The sequence below is a fragment of the Cebus imitator genome, unplaced genomic scaffold (genome assembly GCF_001604975.1).
Source record: "Cebus imitator isolate Cc_AM_T3 unplaced genomic scaffold, Cebus_imitator-1.0 Scaffold386, whole genome shotgun sequence".
NCBI classification, from domain to species: Eukaryota; Metazoa; Chordata; class Mammalia; order Primates; family Cebidae; genus Cebus; species Cebus imitator.
Window position 1 is genome coordinate 337,403 of NW_016107701.1, and position 27,601 is coordinate 365,003.

At 38.7% G+C, this 27,601-nt stretch overlaps 1 protein-coding gene across 12 annotated transcripts in view; it reads right to left on the reverse strand.

Moving 5' to 3' along the window:
- The window catches only part of HERC1 (HECT and RLD domain containing E3 ubiquitin protein ligase family member 1), a 230,823-nt gene that overhangs the window by 15,817 nt on the left and 187,405 nt on the right, over positions 1-27,601 (reverse strand). For 9 of the 12 annotated variants that reach the window (XR_005196792.1, XM_037731214.1, XM_017508100.2 and 6 more), the window contains 20 exons: positions 26,961-27,217; positions 25,207-25,334; positions 24,375-24,502; positions 22,626-22,826; positions 19,690-19,820; positions 17,509-17,708; positions 17,034-17,139; positions 15,453-15,599; positions 15,005-15,106; positions 13,544-13,717; positions 12,050-12,343; positions 10,611-10,676; positions 10,311-10,436; positions 9,314-9,452; positions 7,774-7,955; positions 6,331-6,486; positions 5,136-5,258; positions 4,018-4,120; positions 1,777-1,946; positions 307-445 (listed from right to left, as the gene is read on the reverse strand). Coding sequence is in view for 10 of the 12 variants with exons in the window: in XM_037731214.1 (XP_037587142.1) it covers positions 307-445; positions 1,777-1,946; positions 4,018-4,120; positions 5,136-5,258; positions 6,331-6,486; positions 7,774-7,955; positions 9,314-9,452; positions 10,311-10,436; positions 10,611-10,676; positions 12,050-12,343; positions 13,544-13,717; positions 15,005-15,106; positions 15,453-15,599; positions 17,034-17,139; positions 17,509-17,708; positions 19,690-19,820; positions 22,626-22,826; positions 24,375-24,502; positions 25,207-25,334; positions 26,961-27,217 (3,072 nt within the window). In the remaining 2 variants the exon portion in view is untranslated. Of the gene's footprint in view, positions 1-306; positions 446-1,776; positions 1,947-4,017; positions 4,121-5,135; positions 5,259-6,330; positions 6,487-7,773; positions 7,956-9,313; positions 9,453-10,310; positions 10,437-10,610; positions 10,677-12,049; positions 12,344-13,543; positions 13,718-15,004; positions 15,107-15,452; positions 15,600-17,033; positions 17,140-17,508; positions 17,709-19,689; positions 19,821-22,625; positions 22,827-24,374; positions 24,503-25,206; positions 25,335-26,960; positions 27,218-27,601 lie in introns of those variants that run through there. The other 3 variants (XM_017508102.2, XM_017508101.2, XR_005196793.1) reach the window with 2 other exon arrangements.

The following is a 27,601-nucleotide window of genomic DNA, read 5'->3' on the forward strand; positions in this document are numbered from 1 at the left end:
AAAAAAAAAACAAAAAAAAAACAACTTAGTTGCTGCTAAAATTATAAATTTTTGCTTGCATAAGTAATAGGTATTCTTTTTGGCGGGGGGTGCAGAGAGGGCCTGCTTCATACCGATATCAGCAGGAGAAATGCCTGCTATGAAAACTCTTTCAGTGTTCGTAGCACAAAGACTGTTTTGGTTGTGTGGCAGAAGGCTTGACAGTTTCACAATGACGTTGAATACAGTTTGGAACTGGCAAGCAGATGGTGCCATGGGGTACTGCTCAAAGAGAAGCTGCAGGAGCATGAATATTTCCTTCCTCACCTGGTGCTCTTGGTGGGACAGGTGGTGCTGTCCATGCAGCACTGTGGCAGCGGCCAGCCGAGATCTGCCGAACATTTTTCCCTTGCAGACCTGTTACCAGGGTTGGTTCTCGAACATGGTTGGTGTGCCCTAGGCCAAGCTGGGAATTAATCACAAATATACAGAAATTCAAATAAAAGGAGGAAGAGAGGAAGTGAATATAAAATTTTTCTTAGATGGTGGAAGATATAAATAAGTGTCCCACGCATCAGCATCAATAATAAAATACATTCTGATTTTCTCTGTCTTAACAGTCATCACAGCTCAGACTGTCTGCTAAAAACCAAGCTGCAACAAGCCCATTCCAAATGCAGCAGATGAGTCTTAATGACTAAACACATCCTTGGATTCCACTTATGGAAAAGAAATAAATTCTTGGAAAGTTAAGTAATAACACAATGATCTATGGAGCTTTTACTTAAAACACACCGATTTCTGTGTAACAATAAACAAACATCTATAAAAACATACATAGAAGCAACTTCTTATCTCCAAATCTCTATACTTAGGGTCTGACTGGGACAGCCAGTGTTTCAGCAGCTAAGCAAATCAACATCATTAGGAAGGATCATGTCAAGGCACTGCCAGGAAACTCCCAAAGGTGCCTCTAATATTAACTCTTCTCTCAGAAAGGCAACGTTCAGCCACAATGAGTAGCTTCCTTGTCTGTTAATGTAGTCATGAGGAGACCACAGGAGCCAAAAACTGAGACTACTGTGAATAATGCTAGACCTTCAACTTGAGGATCCCTGGCACTACAGGTAGCCAGACGCAGAGAGGATTTATGGAGGAAGGGGAGGTGGCTCTGTGTGTAGAGCTACAAGTCACTGTCATAACAAGCATCTCAGACATCTCACACCAAGGTCTCTCCTTCCTTCATAGATAGAGGGTGAACACATCAACCTCTTGAGTCTCTTATCAAACAGAGGCTCAGTTTAACCCTAAAAATAATGGGGGTGACAAGACTTCCTGCATAAACCTAAAGATACTTGGTATACCACCATATTATAAAATATAAAAATATTATTGTTTCATTCTTTTTCCCAGATCAACTGATGTTCCCAGGACCTAATCCCACATACTGCTGTAATAATGATGATAATGTTGACAGTAACAAATCCTTGCATACTGCAGCTTACTACATGCCAGGCACTTAACAATGTGCATAGACACACACATATACACTCAGTTAATCCCCTTAATCACTTTGCTGTACTGCCAGCATTTTTTGAACCATGGTTTAATACTTCTTTGGCTACAGTCAAGAGAGAAAGACATACTAGATTTACAAAATAATCAGTCCCATGGCAAAGTGATATGCTTGGAGCACTATAGTAGATTATGAGTTTCATAGCTTCTTTCTTTCCCCAGTTGAAGAACACTGTCAGATTTCTAGAATATGAGAGGGCAGCAAGCAATATAAGTATTTACCTGCCCTTCTGAATTGCTCCCCCAGGCATACACATCTCCATTTGATGCCAAAGCAAGAGTGTGTTCAGCTCCAACTGCCACATCTTCAATGACGACTCCAGCCAGGACAGGGATTTGTTGTGGTCGATTGTGATTTCGAGCACGCCCTTCTGGCAAGCCTATCAGCCGATCTGAAAAAACAAAACAAAAACGTGGAAATGTTACGGACAGTACACCACAGTCCTTTTCTATTTTCTGATCATTCATTTAGCTTCTTATGGTGGAATGGCAATGATGCAAATAACTCACTGAGGCTAAAGCTGCTATTCTGGAAAGGTACACCAAATTCTGAATAAATAAAAAGTCTGAAGCTGTTTCTTTGCATGTCACAGGCTCTTTATTCATACAAATTTTAAAAAAATTATATCCTAAAATCGGTAGCTTATTTCAAACTAAGACGCTTCTCCAGTATCCTCATACTTGAAAAGACGGAGTCTGACTGACAGAGTTCAGGCCCTCAAGTTTCTTATGCGTGTGTGTGTGTTTTTTTTTTTTTTTTGGACAGGGTCTCACTCTATCTCCCAGGCTGAAGTACAGTGCAGTGGTGTGATCTTGGCTCACTGCAGCCTTGACCTCTTGAGTTCAAGTGATCCTCCCACCTCAGCCTCCCAAGTAGCTCAGACCACAGACACCTGCCACCATGCCCAGCTAATTCTAAGTTTCTTTCTTAAAAAAAAAAAAAAAAAAAAAAAAAAAGAGATCATTCAACTTGTCTTGTCCTCAAACTTCCAACCAACCTCTCCCTTACCTTGCCAAACTTCTAGAGGGTGTTAGTCAGTCCCTTCTGCGCAAAGTCTGCTAGGTCCATTTGGCTGGGCTGCCTTCTGCAGTCCAACTTCCACTCTCTCCTCTACACCAAAATTCTACTCTCCAAAGTCATGAGTTAGCTCCTAATTGGCTTCTTTTTAGCCTCCAGCCCATGGGAACATCATGTAACCTTCTGATAATGTGGCCTTGGCTTTTCCTGCCTCTTAGGGACTGCACTGCCCTGGCTCACCAGCAACCTTTCTTCCCACTCCTTTCAAAGCCAGCTCTCCCAAGTCATTTTTTTAATCTATTTTTTTGAGATGAATTTTTGTTCTTGTCACCGGGGCCAGAGTGCAATGATACAATCTTGGCTCACTGCAACCTCTGCCTTCCAGGTTCAACCAAATGTCCCTGCCTCGGCCTCCCAAATAGCTGGGATTACAGGTGCCTGCCACCGCACTCGACTAACTTTTGAATTTTTAGTAGAGACGGGGTTTCACCATGTTGGCCAGGCTGCTCTAGAACTCCTGACCTTAGGTTATCTGCCTGCCTCGGCCTTCCAACGTGCTGGGATTAAAGGCATGAGCCACTGTGCCTGGCCCTCTCAAGTCTTCTTCCTGTGCTCACCTGCCCTTGACATCACATTCCCCAGAGCTCTATTCTCTTCTATTCTTAATTCTGTACTCTCTCTCTCTCTGTGGGTTTTTTCAATGATACAAATAAGGATTTAACTCCTACCATTATGTAGATAATGTCCTAAACCTCCATTTCTATAACCAATCCTTTTGGAGTTCCAGATCTAAATTCTCAATAGCCTAGTGGACATTTCCACACATTTATCTAGGGCAAATGGGTCCATTCAACATAACTAAAACTAAACTCCTTACTCCTCCTTACCCCTAGAAACTTCAGTCATGGTTTACTTCCTCTTCCTTACACCTGTCTCACATAACCCTCAGCAACTACCCCTGCCAAGAATCTCCACATAAGTGAATTTATTGCCAAGAAGTCCCACTGTGAATGCCTGGGTTATGAATCTACTCAAGATTTGAACCCAGAGTGCCTATGAATTCCTTCAGTTCCTAAGATCTGCAGCCACAACCCCTAGAAGGGATGGAGAATGAGGCAGGACAGAGGAGCTCTGGTGGTCAAGGCAGTATTTGTGGCAGCATGTCAGGGAAAGTAGAAAAGAAGAGAGGATGGCCCTTGGCAGGGAATCTTCTAGCAAGAGTACAGGATCTGGCATAAGGAGTCTTAATGGGGAGAGGAGTTTGTCTTAACAACGAAGTTCATGAAAGCAGAGTGTAAAATTATCTAGTGAATGAAGGTAATAGTGGCTACTCACCACCTTAAAAAAAAAAAAATGGACTCAATTTAGAGCACATTCTATGACACTGGAAGGCAAATGTTTATAATGCATGTGTAGCCAAACAAATAAGCTGAAAAATGTCTTACCTTGACCAAATGTATATACATGACCATCTTTGGTCAAAGCAACAGAAAACTGAGTTCCACAAGCAACCTTTTTTATTCCAATTCCACAAAGGACATCAACTTTCTGCAAAATAAAATTATAAGGCACACAGCTTTAAGAAGAAGAAAAAAATGACTCTTGAATTTGCCTAATGGCATGTATCAATAACTATCTTCCAACAAAAATACTAATTGTCACCTACCTGTTCAACCCAAATCCAAACCTGAAATGTTATTTTCTCCTACTCCTCTGCAAACTAACTGAATTTGGAGGAGGGAGTGGGCAGGGACAGGGGCAGTTTGACTAAAATCCCCAGGGCCCTATGTGAAGCAGAAACGTTCCTCTGGGTAACAGAGACCACAGGGAATTCCACGACCGTTTAAGGAACACTAGAAGAACAAGTTAGTTAAACTTTGAAGCTTTCACATGTGACAATAACTGCTTTATATGTTACCCCAGAGAGGGCTTTCCTGTCTCTCTGCATCCCTAGCTGAATATTCACTAGTCTACTTATTGGGATGTCACAGACTATAAATGGTGGTGAATCCAAATATAAACTGAAGGCTTGTAAATCACACTGATGGTGAAATGTGTCAGGAAAACCCACATAAAAGAATCACACAGGAAGTCTTCTGTGGAGCCAAGAAATATTCTATAGTGTGAATAACAGCTTCTAATTTCTTTCTTTATGGACTCATATTTCCTTTGTATTGTTGTTTAAAAGGAAGTATGTACCTCTGTAATTCAGTGGTAATAATAAGCAGACATGGCAGCTGCATGCAGAGAGTTACAAAGGATTACTCATAGTTCCTTCCATGACACCCTGCAGATATGCTTCTATTTCTTCTCTAGATCAGAGGTCCTACAGTGTGCCACTCATTTAGGGAGACAGAAGCTTATCTTTGCAGAAGCTATTAACAGCTTACTTAAAATCAAGAGCTAGCATGTGGGCATTCAAGAATGCACAACAGAGGCTTCTAAACTTCATTATGAATTACCAAAAATACTAAACGTAAATTACTTCCAACTAAAAATAACTATTGACATAGATGACAACTCTTTATGTTGTCTGAAAACCCGGATTCAAGGCAATACTGACCTGAGGTGAAGATTTCGCAGTGGAATTTCCTAACCCTAGTTTTCCATAGTCTCCATCTCCGAAAGCCCACACCACGGAGCCATCTGCCGACACTGCCAAAGTGTGGTTTAATCCACAGGCCACCTGAAGAAATAACAGCAACTGGTAAGGCAAATCACGAGACCTAAAACACATACCCTTCCCTTTGCCCTCTCTCCCAGTTTCTGGGACTCTTTTTCTCTACTCAGTGGAAAACTTGGCTATGTTTCCAAATATCTACATTGGTGTAGAGCATACTACAAATGGTAACCAAAATAAGTCAACAGGAAGTAATTCCTAATGTCCACATGTAACTTTTTTCTTTAAGGTGAAATCCTTCAAATGTCTGTGGCTAAACCATAATCAGACAGTACGAAAGATAGGGGAAAAGTATACATAACTCAAAAAATACTCATTTATATCAAAAAGTATGTAAAGAATGATACAGAAAAAGTCAAAAACATTTACTTGTTAAGGGACACTCTTGATGTATACAAGACAGAGGTAATTACTGCTTAGGTGCAGTAGCCACCAGTGATGTTGCAATTCAGCCAACCAACTCAAGGCTACCAGACAGGAGCCACAAGTATCTGTATTTTTTAAGGATTTTTCTTTTCTTTTTTGAGACAGAGTCTCGCTCTGTTGCCCAGGCTGGAGTGCAACAGCACAATCTTGGCTCACTGTAACCTTTGACTCTCAGGTTCAAGCAATTCTCCTGCCTCAGCTTCCCCAGCAGTTGGGATTATAGGCGCCCACCACCACGCCTGGCTAATTTTTGTATTTTTAGTAGAGATGGAGTTTCGCCATGTTGGTCAGGCTGGTCTGAAACTCCTGACCTCAGGTGATCCGCTCGCCTTGGCCTCCCAAAGTGGTGCCCGGCCCTTTTTAAGGGTTTTACAGCAAGTCGTATTAGTATGTTAGAGAGGGGGGTTTTAAAATATTCACATCCTGAAATAAGGGTTACATTTGGTTTCTCATATAAACAAACTTGAACTGACTTAAAATATGAATTTCACATTGGCAAACAATTAAAATGATCAATTACACCATAACAAAATGTACATGAGGTTAGGTACAACTGGTGATCCTGATGTTCCTGAAAGGAGAGTGTCTAAGTGAACACAGAAGAAATGAAAAACAATGATCAGCTAGAAAATCTTATTGGTTTATTCCATGCCTGTCCAATCTGATATCCCTCGAGTGCAGTTACTCTCTCTGGAAGCTTTTTGTTAGAGGTATTTCCAAGACCCAGACGACCATAGTCACCATTCCCAAAGGTAAACAGTTTGCCATCTGAAGTTACCACTGCTGAGTGCTTGAAGCCACAAGACATCTAAGACAGAACCAAGGAGGAAAAAAACTTTTAATAAGAAAAACAAAGAAAAAAGTATATCTGCCACTTTTGGTATTAAGCAATAAATTTTATATAAACTGCACTGAAAACTGGCTCTTCAAGACCAATGATTTTTTTTAAAAAATTTATTTATTTATTTTTATTTTTAATTTTTTTTTTCCTCGCTGTTACCCAGGCTGGCGTGCAATGGTGCAGTCTTGGCTCACTGCAACCTCCGCCTCCAGGGTTCCAGTGATTCTCCTGACTCAGCCCCCTAAGTAGCTAGGATTACAGGCACGTGCCACCATGCCCAGCTAATTTTTGTATTTTTAGTCTCGAACTCCTGACCTTGTGATCTGCCTGCCTTGGCCTCCCAAAGTGCTGGGATTACAGGTGTGACCCCTATTTTTTTAATTTTAAAGAGACAGCATCTTGCCCTATCATCCAGGCTGAGGTACAGTGGTATGATCACAGTTCACTGTAGCCCTGAACTCCTGGGCTCAAGCAATCCTCCTACCTCAGCCTCCCAAGTAGCTGAACTACAGGCATGCGCTACCACACCTAGCTATTTATTTCTATTTTCATTTTTTGTAGAGGCAGGGTCTTGCTATGTTGTCTAGGCTGGTCTCAAACTCCTGGCCTCAAGCAATCCTCTTGCCCCAGTCTCCCAAAGTGTTAGGATTACAGGCATAAGCCACTGCATCCGGTCAACCAGTACACAGATAGGTCCAAGTTGCTCTCCTGCTCTCCCAAGTCTGACCTGTCTCAGCCTCAGGAAGCCCAAGCTGAACGGCATACCTTAACTACTGTTACTCTTCAGCTATATTCAGATGATCTAGACTAAATGAGATAATAAATGGGGACACTGTTTATAAACCGTAAGGTGCTATGCAATTTTACAATATTATTTTAGAACACTCTTTTCCAGAAAATGCTTATGAACTTAGCTTTAGTAACAAAAATGATGGGTTAAAAGCAAAGTTTTCCGTTTATCTGTGTATTAAGAACTGTGTGGCAGAAGCTAAACCTCACAATATTCTTTCTAAGGGCCTGCAGCAGCCTAGTCTGTGTCAACCAGCTGATTCGAGAAAAAGACCATTTTAACACCAAAGCCTATTCAAACTTCTGACAAGCTCAAGAATGAATCTGAACATCCAAAACAAATGGATCTCTTATAATGATTGTGTAAGATATTTTTACCATATTTTCTGTTACCTAACTTTAGAAACCTGTTCAACAACTAGTGTATTTATGTTGAAAGGCAAACTCATCCATTTCCTGCCTGACCTGCACCACTTCTTCTCCTTGTAAAGCTTCGATCTGTCTGGGCCGCCGCTGCCTGTCGCTGTTCCCATGGCCAAGTTTACCATAGTCACCGTCTCCCCAGCTAAAAACCTCACCACTTTCAGTTAGGGCCATAGAGTGCCCATCAGAACCACAGGAAGTCACCAGCTGGGTCACCACAAAGCCTGGAACAGAACAGAAACCCAACAGGAGTCACTGGATGTTAAAATGCTCCTCTATACTTGCAGCTGCTACTGAATGCCCTCAATCAAAAACCACCAAAATGGTACTATGAAAATAAGAATAATTTCATTAGTTTTTTTTCTTTTTTTTTTTGAAATGGAGTCTCGCTCTGTCACCCAGGCTGATTGTAGCGGTGCAATTTTGGCTCACTGCAACCTCTGCCTTCCAGGTTCAAGCGATTCTCTTGCCTCAAACTCCTGAGTATCGGGGATGAACAGGCACGCACCACCACACCCAGCTAATTTTTGTAGTGTTAACAGAGATAGGGTTTCACCATGTTGGCCAGGCTGGTCTTGAACTCCTGACCTCAAGTGATCCACCCACCTTGGATTCCCAAAATGCTAGGATTACAGGAGTGAGCCACAGTGCCCAGTCCTATTTCTTTAGTTTTAAATTGAATTTGTAGCCATAACCTAGCAAAATGGGAGCAATCACCTAAAAGAATGATGTTGACAAGGAAAAGGAGAAAGACAGCAATAATTATAGTCATTAATGACTGGCTATGCTCTAGCCACTCCTACAAATGCTTTACATGGATTATGTTATTTTCTACTTGCACAAAGAACCTATGAAACAGATACTAACACCCCATTTTTACAATTGGGAAAACTGAGTCACAAAGCAGTCTTATAGTTTGTACAATGTCCCAGAGCCAAGGACCAGCAGAAGAGATAGGAACCCAGCACACATTCTCATTTCTACTGCTGTGCTTTTCACACCCAGATCACAAGGAAAAGAACTTGAGCTTCTAGGAACTTGTTTTGAACTCATAGTTACTTGGATGCTTTCACATCTATGTTCTCTTTGTAGGCTTCAGGGTCACTATGAGTTCAGTTAATGAGCAAGGGGGAGGCTTGTGTGGTGGTTTCTCCAAAGTGTTCTCTCTCCAAGTCACACACAACTCTGACAAAGATGTCATTTAAAGCCTTCAGCACATTTGCAGATTTCCATACAAACTGATTTTTAATTTTAGTAAAACACATGCATGATTGCTACTGCTATTAGCATCTGTCTACCTACACTTTTGCAATTTTTAAGCATTTGTTTACAATCTTTAGCGGGCCTCAAAAAGCGTTATTTATATTTTATTGAATTCTAGTATTCCTATGATAAATAACTTGCCATATAGCTTAAAATATGGAAATTAAGTCTGTACACATGCCTAAACAAGGATTTCAATATACGTGAAATCCCAATATGATTTTATCTAGAAAAGGATTGAGAAGGGCAAAAGTTTGCATGACCAAACCCACAGTTAGGCCATAGGTTCTAACCAGCTTTTAATTAAGGACAATGTTACCTTGTAAGGCTGAAATAACTGTCAGCACATGAAGGTCATCTGAATTTCCTTGTCCTAATCTGCCATAACTTCCTTCCCCACAAGCCAACACTGTGCCATTGGCCTGGATGACAAAGGTACAATTCTGACCACAGATGACCTAGTAGAAAAACACAGAATTAAACATTTTATTATTTATTATATAACTTTAACATGAAAACACTTGAAATAATTCCACATATACACAGATGCCTTTATCAATTCTTTTATCCTTTTACTAAAAGGGGAGAGTTGATATAACTATGCAGTTCCTTAACTCCTTGATGACTATAAACTACTTATTTAACCAAGAGATGGATGAGATTCATCTAACTATTTAAAATAGTTTAGAAAAAAATGGATGAAAGAAAAAGGAAGGGGTGATGGGGAAATACTAAAGACTGGGCTAGAAAGAAGCAGAAACTGGAGGGAACGTACATAAGAACAAGTCATGCATTCTGGGACGAGCTGAGGTAGAGAAGAACAAAAGAGAAAGCAGTGGCCTCAAGAAGGGTTTGGCACTATATCATACCAGGATTATCAGAAAAGGGGAGTGGTCGACAAAATCTGGCTAAAGATCCTGGGAAGTTTAAAGCATCAAAGAGAAAATCACTAATTAGGAATATCTAAACTTCTATGAATACATACCGGGCAGGCCTACATCATGTTAGTTCCTTAAACTTGAAAGAAAAATTTAGAAATTTGTTAACTTCTTAAGTCTGATAAAAACCATAGCAAGTTTTTATTTGGAAGCTATACATCATGACTTTCTTTAATCATTCCTCACAATAGATTACGAAATGTACAAGCTTTATCTCACAGTAAGACAAGCAAAAGAACTAGAATTTCCAGTTCTCATGTTTCTTTTCTATTTTTAAATTTTATTTTTTGTTTTATTTGTTGTTTTAATTTTTTAAATTTTATTTTCCTTTTCTCACATGTTTTTACAGGAATCTTTTCTTTTTACCCTATTAGTTACCTGTTGGGCCTGTGAGAATGAGGGAGCTGCTGCAGGTACCATTACATTTCTTCCAGCTTCTGCCAGCTGTCCATGCCTGCCAGCACCCCATAAGTAGACATCACATTTACCTCCCAGGTGCCAGTCCTAGAAAACCACAATCATCTCAAAATTAGAGTCATCCATTCATTCAAATAAACAGGTACTAAGTACCAAGTGTGTGCCAGCCTGTATGGGAGACACCAGGGCACAAACATACAAGCATTTAGAATCAAAACATTTACTGAGAACCATCATATAGTTATCTTCACCTTTACTGACCTCAGGTCTGGAAGTTGCCCAAGACATAATTTGTTCATCCATGCCATTAATCCATTTACTGTTATCCTGCAAAACAGGGGATACATAGTGATCAATTCTGCTTAGTCAAGATTCATTTGTTCTTATTTAATCACAAAGTTTTCATCTAATCATTAAGTCTTATTTCCAAAAAACAACACGGTAATATTATGAGAAATTAAGACTGGTTTTATAATTATGTCAAACTTGGTTTTATGCATTGTCACTATTTCCTTTTATTATAAACACTTTCACTATCAGTACGGCATTGGTGATTCAAAGCTAACTATGTGTCTTCTGAACACCCACAGATACAAGGTCATGTGCAGGACCCTGGACCCCTATAAACTCTTTGTGTAGCTGTGGGCAAATCACTTCATCTTTCTAGGCTTCAGCTTTCTCATCTACAATATTACAGAATTGGGCCAAATCGGCTTAGAAGGATATTTCCTGATTAAAATATTCTATACTTTATGTGCTACATGACATTTCAGTCAACAACAAACTGCATGTATGAAGATGGTCCCATAAGATTATAAAACATTATTTTTATTATTCCTTCGATGTTCAGATACACAAATACCATTGTGTTACAACTACCTAGAGCATTGAATACAGTAACATTCTGCACAGGTTGTAGCCCAGGGGTAACAGACTATACCATACAGTCTTGCTGTAAAGTAGGCTATATCATCTAGGTTTGTGTAAGTACTATACACTCGACGATATTTTCAGTCAAGACTGACTAACAATGCATTTCTCAGAACATATCCCCGCTATTAAGTGATGCAAGACTATAGTTACATAGTTGTACTCAATTTAGATTTGTCTGTTTCATATTGTATTAATATTTATCTATCCAAATGTTTGTATATAAAAATCTTAAGTATATAAAGAGGTTGTCAGATCATGTGCTGGCCTGTAGTCTACACAAGTATTTCACCTATGTCACAGTTTCTAGAGTAGACACTCTCAAATACAATCAGAATGAAATAACAATTAGAATGCTCTTCTTTATTTTATTTGATGCTAATTAAAGACATGACTGAAATGCCAAATAAATTAGAATCTATATGTGGCACATAACTCACAAAACAACCAGGAAAAGATGCTAAAATATATATAAGAAACGTACTAACAAAATACCTATGGACAAAAGAAAATGAGAAAATATGGGGCTATGTCATTGAGAGCTGGCAGGTTTACAAGAGTTCAATAGTGGTTACATTATCAATTCCTGTCACTATAGAGGCCTGTCATCAGATTTAAAATGACTATCTGAAAGAAAGATATTTTCAGTTTCTCTTAAGGGTATCCTTGTAGGCATTCATACTAGCAAAGACTTATTAGGGGTCTGCTACATGCCAAATACCCACGATAAAATCTCAGCTGCAAATAACAGCAGCTCACAGTACATTTACCATTAGAAATACAAGCTCATCCTCTGGAACAGGTTCTAGATCTGGAACAGTAAAAGATTCTGGAAACTGTGCTCCATTGGTCAGGGCTTCAGCAGCTTTTATAGTGGTTGAGAAACATTCTAACCAGGCCCATTCATTTGGATTCCAGGATGCAGGGTCAGGGAGACAGTTCTGGTGGTGTGGTGGCACTGGAGGGTTACACAATAGCTGATCCAGATGAAGTCCCACAGCAAGGGAAGCCAAGCATTGCATGTAGGGACTATGAACAAGTTGGTCGCCACAAACTACATGAGGCTAAAAGAAAATACAAGGACGTTATGTTGAAGAGTTTGTGCCAAATATTCTAAATTAACCTAATGTATTCTGAAAGTCTACAGTCATTTTTAAAGTTTTTACTGTTTAAGCTTTTTGCTAGGAAATAATTTTAGATTTAGAGTGAGTTGTACAGATAGTGCACAGAATTTCTGTATATGCTTCACCCAACTTTATCTAATGTTAACATCTTATACAATCCTGGCACATTTATCAAAACTAACAAACTAACATTGATACAATACTAAACCAAAAAACTTTATTTGGTTTTCCTCAGTTTTCCCACTAATACTCCTTTTCTGCTCCAGGATCCAATCTAAGATATCACACTGCATATAGTACATTATCATGGTTTTCCTTGATTAGAAAAAAAAGCAGATAACTATTAAACCACAGAGATCTGCTCTTCTCACTTTTCCTCCTTTACCAAGAGAATTCTGGTAGCCATAAAAGGAAAATCCTTTCTTTTTCCATGGCATTCCCTAGTTGTGGTAAAGCAACTGTAAGAGCCTAAGCGATTCAGAAAAGAAAACCTGGGGAAATAAATCAGTGAAATTAACTGGGTGTGGTAACAGCTGATAACAAAAAAAAAAAAAAAAAAAAAAAAAGAGTTCTGCTGAGGGCACTACACTGTAACTACTGAGAGTTGGAAGACAGGCTACTTTAGGATCACTGTCTGGACAAGTTTAAATGCTATATTTCTCATTCCAGTATTTAATGACCTTACTTAGTTCAACATAGCTCTTCCACTAAAATTTTCCACAAAGATTTATCTGGTAAGTGGAAATGATGTTCATTCTCATACCCACATACAACCCTATCCCCCAACTCTGGGATGGCCAAGTCATATAAAAACAGATATATGGGTCAGAAAAGGGAAGATGATATTCTGCTGCATAAGTATTTTAATAAGTTTTGGAGTGAATAAATAATCTGAAAAACAGTAATATAAACTTAGTGTTTATTTGTTTCTTTATTTTACTCTGGTAAAAATAAAGCAAGGATAGACTCAAGATTACGAAACAACTCTTTCAGGTCTGGCTTACCTTCATTTGATTCTGCCCAAATAGCCCCACTTATTTTCCTCAGACCTCATGCTCTCAACAGATAAGTTCAAGGCTATAACCAAATTCCAAAGCACCAGTTATCTGTGGATCTCTAGGAGTGAGTGTAATGAGTTACCTTTTCATAGGCATACTGCTCCTGAAGCATCATGGGGAGCCGCTCCAGAAATGCTCTCATACAGGGAGCCATGTTCAATCCCAGAACACCCTGCTGCTTCAATGCTGTCCTACAGGTTGCCAAAACGTGATTGGCAGCTGCCCATTCTGCTGTACAATTCACGACTAAAACATCCTGGTTGAAAATAAATCATGCCACATGATAAATTTGTTTAAATAAAAGATAATGCTATCACCATTTAATCTGAGAAATTCCTTCTAGTAATTGGAACATCTTTTGGGATGTAAAATATCCAAATAGGCTATACTTTTAATGTCTATGGAACTTCAACATATCCTAAATTTTGTCTAAGTAAAAATAATAAGAAATAATAAAATTTGTGAACTACCTCTGATTAGCTGGTTACTTTTTAAGGAAATAATGTCAATTATTAACTATTTCTTCAGAACTTGCAGAATAAGGTATCTAGTATATTTCAAAAGTCATGTCTGACGTGACTACAATAGCTGCAAAAGAGGTAGCACTGCTTTAACTCTGGTTCTCTGGCTTATTCTACACAGGCCACTACTGCCTAGGGTCTGATTCTACATTGTACTTTCAGTAGGACCTTTCATGAAGGTTTACAGCTTATTTTAACATCATTTAACCATATAAAATGTAAATCAAATCAGTATATTGGCTCTAATCTTTAAGGGTGTGAAAAATATTACTGTAGGGATAATGTCACATCATAGCATTACTTCACAGCAGGGGACCAGCATTTTTACTAGATTATTAAATTTGAAAGCCAAGATATATTTTGTACACTTAGTTAAACATCTTTGCAATGGTTCTTCTTTCCAAGGAAACAATGTTTGAGATAGTTTTTTTTTCCTTTGAGACAGGCTCTTGGTCTGTCACCCAGGTTGGAGTAGAATGGCACAATCTTGGCTCACTGCAACCTCTGCCTCCTGGGTTCAAGCGATCCTCCCACCTCAGCCTCCCAAGTAGCTGGGACTATAAGCATGTGCCACCATGCATGGTTGATTTTTGTATTTTTAGTAGAGATGGGGTTTCGCCATATTGGCCAGGCTGGTCTTGAACTACTGACTGCAAACAATCTGCCTACCTCAGCCTTCCCAAAGTGCTGGGATTACAGGCATGAGTCACTGCACCTGGCCTTGAGATAGTTTAGTGCTACTGTCAAAAATTATGGCAGAAAGTCAAAATCCACTTTATCCCTTCCAATAGAAATGAAATTGTTCAATAATTAGGCACTGTCACCAAAGTATGGGGTATAGTAGAAAAAAGTACTAGACTATAAATCAGGAGACTTAAGATTTTAATTCTCCTCCTGCTACTAAATAGTTGCACTGTTTTGGACAGTAATAATCCCTCTGGGTGTCAGGTTTCTCCTCCATAAAGTGAGGTGGTTAGACTATGATGCTTACACCCCATCATTTGATATAACTACAATATTACCTTTGATCTATTTGAGCAAGCAGCTACTCCAACTTCTGGAATCCATACTGTGGTCTGAATAGCTCCAGAGCCTATCACAACAGTTTGTAAGACAGAGCCGTCCTAAAATGAGATATATTTACCAATATAGATCATTGAACCTTAGGTATAATTTACATTTAAACTTATACTTCATATTGACAAAAACATATTCTAAAGTCTACATTTTGGCTAAATTCAGCAATGTCCAATCGCATACCTACTACCCAACTTTCTAACACCCAACTGATTTTAAAAATACTTATCATCAGTAAGAAAAACGTTAAGGGTTGAAGATTCCGAAAGAAGTTTCCTCAGTATTCAAGAGATTACTAGATAAAATGTTTCTAGGATTGGTTAATTTTTATCACATGTGTTTAAGTTAATGTCAAAATATTCCTCAACATAAAAAGAAAATCTATGCTCTTACCCTTAAAGACCAAATGTTCATGAGCCCACCTAGTCCACCAGACACCAGGGCCAACCCATCAGAACTAAAGGCAACAGTTCGAACAGGAGTGATGTGTCCCCGCAGCTGATAAACACACTTGGCTCCTGATGATTTCCTATATCCATCCTGAAATTCATTATTTTTAACATGCATTAAGATAAAGATAAATTACAAGTTCAAAATTTATTATTCACTCTTGGAAATTTTATATTTTAGAATAAAATTGGCACAGGGGGAGAGATAATTTCTTTCATAAAGGATAGTTGGCTTGACTGAGTAATAAAATATCAATCTGATTCTCCTTTGTTGAAGCTGACTTTCATCTTTAAAAAAATATATATTTCTAAACTAGTTTTCTACTCTTCAAACTGGCAGAAATGGTAACATCTCAAAGTTCTAACTATCTCTTAGAGACAGGAAAATTCTGGCTACTTTTTAACCCGTGTTTTGATTTCTAAATTTCTACTTCATGTAATTTTCATTTTTATCCCCTAACATTTGTGAAGTGCACATGCTGACTCTATTCAAATAGATTGCTCTTTTTGTTGGCTGATGGTTCTGTCTGTCACACATTTGTTCTGCAGGCTATAGAAGTGACATAGGTAAGGCCTGTCTATAGGGCTACCCTCCAGCACAAAGAGTAAGCCAGACTTATTTGTAGTGCTCCCACCTCCACTTCTGTGATATTCTGTGATATTCTATTAGTGAGTTGGCTATTCCTTCCATCTCTCTTTATACCTTCTCTCCACCCTTAAGTTCCTTCTTCAATTTATGACATTACCCAAAAATGATATAAAGTATTTCTGCCATGGGTATCATGAGCAAAAAGAAGAGCAACGGAAGTTACAAACTGGTAGCTCCGAGATGTGATCTGACTGGCCACTCAGTGTTTTACAATTTTAAGTCAGGTGCCAATGTTTGATGTTGGGAGATTTTACTTTAACACTGGATTCTTAGCATCTATTGGAAAAAATAAAACAATCTGGTAACAATAGGCTCTTAATTCTGGAAACTGACAATCAGTTGTGTGCCTTTGTATAAAGCATGTATGCTTCTTTTTTTCTGTTTTTATTTTTTACCCTCTCCAAACCTTCCAACCCCCAGCTTCATGAATTTATTTTACTCGCCTAGAGGGCTCTAAATATCTTAATTTGTAACTTCTGTTTAAGATAAAGGAATCATTCTTCATAGCAGGGCTTCTGGCAACAGTAGGAGATTCTCTGGATGGATGTGCTCCCACGGAGTTTCTATTTTATGTCATTAACAACTTAACTTATAATTCATCTATCTGTAGTATCAATTATACCCATTATCACAGTAACAATCACCACTTAATATATATGGAATATCTCACTTTACCAAGCAATTTTGCTATCTCTGATTTATAAAAAATTAAGCTAATTCAGAGACCATACAAAGTATGACAATTATTTATATTTTCCAATGGATCTTGCCCTTTGGGATATGGTAATGACTTTTTAATAACCAAGGGAGAATTACTTTGATATCATATTCTTTCCATGGTTTCAGATTAAGTCTTCAAAAACACAAGAATGTTACCTGGCAATTTGATTCCTGGTCCCACCATCCTTCTGCACTAGTCACACTGGTCTGTGTAGTATCTTGTGGAATGCGCCAAACACATACTAAGCCACTCTGACAGCCACTAAAAAAAATTGATCACATAAAACCAAAAACTGTCAATATGCATAAGTAAAAATATTTCCAAATTGCAATCAATTAAGATCTGACAGAACCACTACAATATTTTTTAAACTTATCTGTAATACATGTAATCTTTTACAAGAAATGCAACTGAGGCCAATACACCCAGAGACAAGGAGATTACGTATCAAATTTCACATTGGACAATTACTGCTCTTTCTTTTCTCTTGAGGTAATCTTATAACGTTACACATTATAAGAATAGTAACTGGCAATAAACTCTTTAAGACTACTGAGAAGCCACACCTAATGCAAATGAGTCTATATCAGTATAAAAACTAAGACCCATAGATGCAAAATGACAACATACGTAGCCATCAGTAACTGCAATTTGGATCCTTTCCCTGGAAGGCGGCACCAAGCAATGCCATTTACAATAGATGGATGGCAGAGTGAATGCAGACAGCGCCAGCATCCCGAAACAGGGCCCCAGAGTTTCACACTGTCTTCTTTGGCACATGTCATAAGAATATGACCTGTAGGGTCCCACTTCATGCTAATAAGAGTATCCTTAAAGTGGCACAAAGAGAAAAAAAATCAGAGTAATGTTTCCTTCACAAATACTTTAAGTTCAATAATACATAACCTACATTTTATAACTCAATTATTTTGAAATCAATATTACATGCAAATCAGATACTGCCATATCATTCCCAATCAATAGACCAACTTACTCTTTAATATAGTTTGTGTTATATATATTTGCTGCAGTCAAAGCTCAACAAATGTTAGAATTAATGAATTAAGAAATACTGACTCAAAAGGGTATGTTATCTCTCATTAGCATTTGTATTTATTAAGAGTTATCCTTATTGACTGGTAATCATTCCAGTATAAAAAAGAGGAGACTTAAAAAAAATGCATCCCTCACATCCAAATAGCAATCACTTATGAGAATCTAGGCTACGTTTTGTGTTTATATGGTTGCGGTCATTGTGCTCTTCTGATTTTATTTTTGTTTTTCAATCCTCTTCCATACCTTTCAACTCCTGGTTTCATGCATTTATCCTACTTGCCTAGATTGTCCTGTAAATATCTGAATTGGCAACCTCTGTTTAAGGTAAAGAAATCATTATTCATGAATGGAATTTCTGACATTACTAGGAGGCATTTGAACAAGAGGTATTCCCAAGGTGTTCACACTTCATGGTTTTGGCTTTACTCTTTCATGGCTTGATTATTTATTTTTACATAGACTCATCCATGTATATCCATGGTCCAAAGACTTTGTGCAACAATAGAACATTAAGTCATAAGTGACTGATGTAAAAAATTTTTAAAAGAAACTAGCATTATGCAATAGTAGAGTTGTTTAAAAAAAAAAAAAAAAGAACAAGAAAAAGTAAATATCTGGTAAGGATTCTTTTACCAGAAAATATATAAACAGTCAATAGGCATATGAAAAAATGCTCAACATCACTAATCATTAGAGAAAAGCAAATTCAAACCACAATGAGCCATGTGTGGTAGCTCACGCCTGTAATCCCAGCACTTTGGGAGGCCAAGGTGGATGGATCACTTGCGGTCAGGAGTTTGAGACCAGCCTGACCAACATGGTGAAACTCTGTCTCTACTAAAAATATAAAAATTAGCTGGGTATGGTGGTGGGTGCCTGTAATCCCAGCTACTCAGGAAGCTGAGGCAGGAGAATTGCTTGAACCTGGGAGGCAGAAATTACAGCGAGCCAAGATTACACCACTGCACTCCAACCTGGGCGACAAAGCTAGACTCTGTCTCAAAAAAAAATAAAAATTTAAAAAATAATTTAAAAAAAACCACAAAATGAGATATCATCTCACCCCCAGTCAGGATGGTTATAATATTAACAAAAAACAAAAAACAACAGTTGTTGGCAAGAAAGTAGTGAAAAGGGAACTCTGAAACACTGTTGGTGGCAATGTAAATTAGTACAAATGCTATCAAAAACAGTATGGAGAGGTCTCAACAAACAAAAAATAGAACTACCATTTGATTCAGCAATCCCACTACTATCTACCCAAAAGAAAATATTAATCATTTTCTCAAAAAGATACCTGCATTCATCTTTTATCACAGCACCATTAACAATAAAGATACAGAATCAACCTAAGTGTCCACCAATGGATGACTGCATAATGAAAATGTGGTATATATAAACAATGGAATACTATTCGGCCACATGTATTTTACAGCAACATGGTTGGAACTGGAGCCCATTATCCTAAGTGAAATAAGTCAGACACAGAAAGGCAAATACTACATTTTCTCACTTACAAGTCGGAGTTAAATGATGTGTACACACGGACCTACAGTGTGGAATGACAGACAAGGCCGACTTGGAAGGGTGAGGGCTGGGAGGAGGGTGGATGATGAGAGATTACTTGATGGGTACAATGGATGTCATTTGGGTGATGGATATCCTAAAATCTCTGACTTCACCACTGTGTAATCTATGCATGTAATAAAATTATACTTGTATCCCATAAAATTATTTTTTAAAAGATAAATTTACCTTATGTGCATCAATTAGAACAATGCCTCCTTTTTCAAGTGGTTCCTTTGTTCCCAGTAACAATTTTCCATCAAAATATCCCACTGCAAATGGTCTGTCTTCACTGAACCATGCAATGCAAGTAACAGACACTAATATGATAAAAACAAAAGAAAAAGAAAAGGAGAATTGTCATTGCCTGACTTAAAAGACAGAGACTTTTAAACAAATATATGATAATGCAACCATTGCAAGTTTCCAAACAGCTCTTCAATGCATTTAGACAAAATGCAGGCATACACTGGGGATTCCATGTAACTAACATACTTTTTAAAAATATCACTTATCTGTGACAAGGACTACCACATTTATAATCTTTAAAAATATCACTTATCTGTGACAAGGACTACCTCATTTATAATCTTTCATTCTTTTTCAAGTGGCTGTTGAAAAATAAAGGTAAAAATTAAATTCCTTTGGTGATTTTAAGTCACTGTAGGTTCTTGCCTTTTGGATCAGAATCTACCATGAAACTGAGAAGTGAAATAACACAAGTCATGGAAAGAAAATTATGTCTCTTTTTCTGCTTATTTAATATCCCCTACTTAGTATGTTTCCATATTCTTTTTTTGTTTGTTTGTTTGTTTTGTTTTTGGGACGGAGTTTCGCTCTTGTTACCCAGGCTGGAGTGCAATGGCGCGATCTCAGCTCACCGCAACCTCCGCCTCCTGGGTTCAGGCAATTCTCCTGCCTCAGCCTCCTGAGTAGCTGGGATTACAGGCACGCGCCACCATGCCCAGCTAATTTTTTGCATTTTTAGTAGAGACGGGGTTTCACTGTGCTGACCAGGATGGTCTCGATCTCTTGACCTCGTGATCCACCCGCCTTGGCCTCCCAAAGTGCTGGGATTACAGGCTTGAGCCACCGCGCCCGGCCTATGTTTCCATATTCTATCAAAATGTTCTGTTCTAATAATCTATTCTTACTTGCTTCTTTAAGTATATGTAACACTGAAAAGCTACAAAAGAAGTAAAAACAGTATTTATCTGTGAGGGTAGACTGGGAGTGTGGGAACTGAGAAGATGGGAGAACGACTTCACTGTATACTTTTTTTTTGTTTGTTTGTTTGTTTTTGAGATGGAGTTTTGCTCTTGTTACCCAGGCTGGAGTGCAATGGCGCCATCTCGGCTCACCGCAACCTCCGCCTCCTGGGTTCAAGCAATTCTCCTGCCTCAGCCTCCTGAGTAGCTGGGATTACAGGCACGTGCCACCATGCCCAGCTAATTTTTTGTATTTTNTTGTATTTTTAGTAGAGACGGGGTTTCACCATGTTGACCAGGATGGTCTCGATCTCTTGACCTTGTGATCCTCCCAAAGTGCTGGGATTACAGGCGTGAGCCACTGCACCCGGCCCCACTGTATACTTTTTAAAACTTAAATTTTTGAACCCTATGAAGGTTTTACCTATTTTTAAACAAACAAAACAAACCTCTTCAGTTAATGGAATACCATGTAAGCAGGCACTATGACCTTTGCATTACTCCACCTGCCCCAGACAACAAACAACTATCTAATGAGATGCATTCATGTTCAAAGGAACACAGTAAGAAGAAAGCAGATTTCTTACTATCTCTTGTCAGACCAGGAATTCCCCCTTTCCCCCTTCCTCCATTACTTTAATTTTACTCATTTTTTAAAAAAACAATTTCATTTCGGCCAGGCACAGTGGCTCACACCTGTAATCCCAGCACTTTGGGAGGCCAAGGAGGGCAGATTACGAGTCTGGAGTTCAAGACCAGCCTGGCCAACATGGTGAAACCGTCTCTACTAAAAATGCAGGAAAAAAAAAAAAAAAAAAAAAAATGAGCTGGGCGTGGTGGCATGCACCTGTAGTCCCAGCTACTCAGCAGGCTGAGGCGGAAAAATTGCTTGAACCTGGGAGGCGGAGGTTGCAGTGAGCCGAGATCGGGCCACTGCACTCCAGCCTGGGTGACACAGTGAGACTCTGGGCACTGCCACCTGCATTAGGTCTTGTGTTTGATGTGCTCTTGTGAATTTACTTTGTCAGAACAAAATATTTGCAAGTTGGATTCAGGAATCTCTCCTTTTAGCTTCTGATCTGGCTATGAAATTCAGGAAACCTGTTCTCCCATTGCCTAGTAATCACCCCATGTAGGTGTAAATTGTGACAAAGTGGATCTGACCCCTAAGGGACCCCCAGGGTGACCCCCCACCCCCCAAAAAAAAACCCATTCACACCAGTGTATTTAAAATAGCCTGCATTTTGGAGATGCTGGCTGTCCTTTCAGTGCTTCACAGGAAGACTTGGGCTTCCTGTGAAGAAATGGGCTTTCCTTCTTCAGATACCTGAAGGGAGTGCTTTGAGGCAGGTGATGGGCTGGGAGTGTGGGCAGCCTCCCTCCAGCCTGGGGGCCCTCTGTGGACCTGGGCTCCCTGGTGGGCAGTGGAGCCTCCCTTGATGTTCCCTCCGGCACTAGCACCACTGCAACTATAGACCCGAGTGCTGTTGTATTTTGCCTTGCTGTGTGTGCTTTTCCTTGTGTAAAATTGCTGTTCTTTTGACAATTTAAGTGACTTGTTTACTGTAAGTTTGAAAATAAAAATTAAGAAAACAAACAATTTCACCTTTACCAATGATTATGACCTCTAACTTTCAAAGGAGACTTGGAATCTGCTATAAATATTCAGCCACACAAAAGATGAATGACTAATATATTATAATACTATTAAATCTTATTTTGGCAGAGATATGTAATGGGGGCTGGGAGATAAATACCTTTCAATTGAGTAACTAATTAAAATTAAACCACAACTGGAAAATTTTAAAAACAGAGCCAAGATAATATTCACTTGGCATTTTTAAAAGCAAGTGCCAACAAGCTAAGTCTAAAAGCAAGTGCCAAAAAACTTAGTCTAGATATAAGTGCGTCATTTACCATCCTTTCGATAGCAATGCTCCAATTCTCGACGGTGCATGGTGGACACATCAATAACTTCAATCAGTCCTAGAGATCCATCCATCCGTCCCACCAACAACAATTCTGGAGACTCTCCTGACCAGGCTGCAGCCGGACCCTCTTCTGGCCAAGCCAGGGCAGATACCCAGTGAGGCTGAATATCTACTAATCCTTTTCCTCCTAAAGAAGGAAAAAATGTTAACTAGTTGTTACTTAGTTATTAAAAAGAAAATAATAAATACTACCTAATTCTAATATATACTCCAAGCAGTTCCAAATTTCGTTAATAACCTACTAATGAATAAGACTCTGAAGGCAGGATCCGTCATTTATATACTACATATGATCATAAAATTAATGTCTTTTAGCCAGGCATAGTGGCTCATGCCTGTAATCATAGCACTTTGGGAGGCCAAGGTGGGCAGATCACCTGAGGTCAGGAGTTCAAGACTGGCCTAGCCAACATAATGAAACCTCATTTCATCTAAAACCACACAGAAAAATTAGCCAGGCATGGTGGCACGCACATGTAGTCCTAGCTACCTGGGAGGCGGAGGCTGCAGTGAGCCAAGATCATGCCACTGCACTCCAGCCTGGGCAACAGAGAGAGATTCCATCTCAAAAATAAATAAATAAATAAAAATAAAAATGTTTTTCTGTAATTTTTCTTTAAATTTTTGATACAGGATCTCACTCTGTTAGCCAGGTTGGAGTGAATGCAGTGGCATGATCATGGCTCACTGTGGTCTCAGACTCCCAGGCCCAAGCAATCTTTGCGCCTCAGCCTCCTGAGTCCCTAAGATTCCAGGCACACGTCACAACACCTAGCTATCTGTAACTATTAATCAGGCAAAACGGTAGCTTTATAGAAGAGAGAGTAAAGAAAAAGTCCTTTCTCAACACTTACTAATAACCAAATTAGCATAAGAATTACCTGTACTTAAGGCTAACTATTCCTCAAATATGTGACACAGAACAGCTATTCCTCAAATATGTAAAAACAAACAAAAATACTAATAAGACCAATATTACAATAATTATTTTTACTTTTCAGAGAAGATAATAAAAGTTGATAAGAATTTGTGCCTACAAAATAAACACAATGGAAATATTTCAAGCAATTCAAAAGAATATGTAGCTTAAAATTCAGTGACCATTACATCTCCTCAAACCCTACTCTGAATATTTAGTGGTACATAAAAATAATTTTAAGTTTATAACTACTAGGTTAGTTGAAATTCCCAGAAAGAAAAGTCAAGAAATGAGCACTTCCTCTCTAATTGGAAGCACAGAGTGCATAGATTTTTGAAGTTGGAAGGCTTGTGAGTTTCAACGTGAAAAGAAACACTGTTTGGACAAAGAAGACTAAGAGAAAGGCTTTAAAAAAAGACAAGACTTTTAGACTGGGCGCGGTGGCTCATGCGTGTAATCCCAGCACTTTGGGAACATGAGACGGGCGGATCATGAGGTCAGCAGTTTGAGACCAGTCTGGCCAATATAGTGAAACCCCATCTCCACTAAAAATATAAAAAATTAGCTGGGTGTGGTGGTATGTGCCTGTAATCCCAGTTACTCGAGAGGCTGAGGCAGGAGAATCACTTGAACCTGGAAGGTGGAGGCTGCGGTGAGCTAAGATCGCACCATTGCACTCCAGCCCAGGCAACAGTGCTCAAAAAAAAAAACAAACAACTACTTTCAGAAGTTTACTAGTATTTACATGACTCTTACCATTAACTTGCCAGATATTCACCATCTTTTCCAAAGCACCTGCTAGATACTTGCCACTGATACTCCAGGAAACTGGTGAGAAACTTGGATCGCTGGGTGATCCCAGGCTTTCCTCAGCATCCCCTTCCCTAGAAGATAACAGATATGTATGCAGTTTTAATCACCATCATTCAAAAGTCAATTAAACCCCAAACCTTAAAATAAGGGTTTCATATAACATAGAGTGTACATAACAGATTCTTATGTTTCAAAAGCTTGGCTAGCAGTATTTAACAGCTACACATTCATTAATGTTTGTCATCATGTGAAAAATGCATTATAAAAGAGTGATATTAGACTTTTCCTCATTTAATGTAGTATATAACTTGTCAATAAAGGCATTTAAATTTTGTACTGATTGTACAGATGGTTATTATTCAGAAGACATTGATTCTTATTTCCCTCACCTCTAGGAAAGTTTTCAGAAAAGAAATAGCTACAGCTGGCTATAAAGCTATTAAAAATGCTACATTTGATACAGAAGCAATATAATTACTCTTATTCCTAAACAACTCTTCCAGACCTATGGCAAATTAGCCTACTGTTTTACATAGCTGAATATTTATTTACTAGTAGATCTTGATTTAATTCTAAGTTCAGATACACATGGTTTAAAATTGTTTTCCAACTTGTTATCCTGGAAAGTTAAAAACACACACTGAAGATACAGTAATACTAATCTAAAAGATTTTAAAAACTTTTAGTGACAATATGATTGTATTAACACAACCAAGATGAGGGATGTTTAGGCTTCTCTTATTTTAAATGTTACACATGTGATGTTAGCACTCACAATCTGTTGAACACACAGGTCTGTTGCAGTGAATATTGCTTCTTGGTAACATTCCATACACGGATGGTGCCATCATTGCCACTTGTAGCCAAAAGACCTTTTTTATTACACCAAACACATGTCATTACCTAGAAAAAGTTGCAACAGGTAAGTCTAGCAATAACTGATTCAAATGATTTTATTATTTTAAAAAGTTGTATCCAATTTTTAAAAATCTACCATGAAATCGTAAAAGAAAAGCATCCATTTCATTTTTTTTCTTTTCTTGAGATGAAGTCTCGCTCCATGGCCCAGAGTGGAGTGCAGTGGCTCAATCTCAGCTCACTGCAACGTCCACCTCTTGTGTTCAAGCAATTCTCGTATCTCGGCCTCCAAGTAGCTGGGATTACAGGCATGTGCCACCATGCCTGGCTAATTTTTGTATTTTTAGTAGAGACAGGTTTTGCCATGTTGGCAAGGCTGGTCTCAAATGCCCGGCCCCAAGTGATCCGTCCACCTCAGCCTGCCAAAGTTCTGGGATTATAGGCATGAGCCACCACACTCAGGCTCCATTCTTTTCTAAATGGCTTGCAAGTTTATTTGAAGCTATGCTTACTTGAAGTATAGTTTTAAGGTACTATGCACTAACATACTTGAATTATCTGAGACCCATTATAATTTTGACCAAGTATGTTTACTCAATAAGTACTTTAACATTTTATGTTCTACAAAATAAATAACACATACTAACAAGTAATTTAAAAAATTGTTTAAGTAGGCCGGGCATCGTGGCTCACGCCTGTAATCCCAAGCACTTTGGGGGGCCCAGGTGGGTGGGTCACCTAAGGTCAGGAGTTTGAGACAAGCCTGGACATGGAAAAACCCTGTCTCTACTAAAAATACAAAAAGTTGGCCGGATATGGTGGTACACACCTATATTCCCAGCTACTCGTAAGGCTGAGGCAGGAGAATCGTTTGAACACGGGAAGTGTGGACTACAGTGAGACGAGATCTCACCACTGTACTCCAGACTGGGCGAGACTCTGTCTAAAAAGAATAATAATAAATGAAAATAAAAATAAAATTGTTTAAGTAATACAATTCAGTTTTTATTTCTTGTTGTAGCTGAGACAAAGACCTAGTGAGTCAGATTAAAATAGGCTAATTTCTTTTCCTCTTGCATGTTGTCCTTCAGTATCTGTGGGTGATTGGTTCCATGATGCCCTGCCCCAAATTTGCCGATGGATTCCTTATAAAAATGGGGTAGTGCCTACATATAACATATGTATATCCTCCCATGTAATTTAAATCATCTCTAGATTACTTTAAACACCTAACAGAATGTAAATACTATGTAAATAGTTATACTGTACTTTTTGTGTTTTTTTAATCATTGGATCATTATTTATTTATTCTTCCCCCATATTTTCCACTTGTGGTTGGTTGAATCAATGGATGCAGAACCCCCAGATACAGAGGGCCAAATACATAAGCCTTCATCTTTTGTAAAGCTATTCCTTCTACTTTCTTCTCATCTCCCATCTTATTCTCCCATTCAGATACTATTATATCAAACCAGCATACAGAGAAAGCAGAGTTGGTAACTGCCAGGAACATCTTTGTCATTGTGTCGGTGGGTGGGGGGAGTGTGTGTGAATATGTGTGAGACAGAGTAACACAAAAAGAGAGACCTAAACTTTGAGCTCTTTGAGAAGGGCAGAGACTATTTCATCTTACATAAGGTGATTAACACACTTTACACTCAAAACACATACTCTGTTCTGGTGAGCCTCCAACTTGATAAAGGAGCATTTTCTAAGATCTCCTCCCATATCGGCCAGCGTTTGTAGAGTGGTTTGGTTGTCGCGGTCATGTGCAGCAAGAGTACGCACAAGTTGCTGAGCTGCCCATTGCCGATGCTGTGAGGACAGCCTGGAGGAGAGGCAGCAGGCTGCCAGGGCATTAGCCAGCTCCAGAGGGCCTACAGCAGAAGGATCACAGGAAGGATGGGCATACAATTGGGCAATTAAACCTGCTTAAACAAAACAATGAAATGATGACGCTCAGGTGAGATTTGGTGGTGGTGAACAAGTAAATGGGTTAACCCATATCTTTTAAGAATTAGCACTTTTGCAAGCAATTATTTTACTAAGATATGCACACAAGCACTAAAGCATTTATCTAACACCAAATTCTGTAAGAAATCTGATTCATTAAAAATATACATTTTATTATACATCAATCAATAGTCTTTGCTCTGAGGACTCAGTAGACTGACAAAGCAGCAGAAACAATTTTAAAACCAGGACAGAGACAGCATGTCTTTAAGAAAAACAATTTGGCTTTTGTTGCTCAAAAGTGATCCTGTGATTGTAGCTAGACAAGGAACTGGGCGGATAGATCCAAAAGTCAGTAT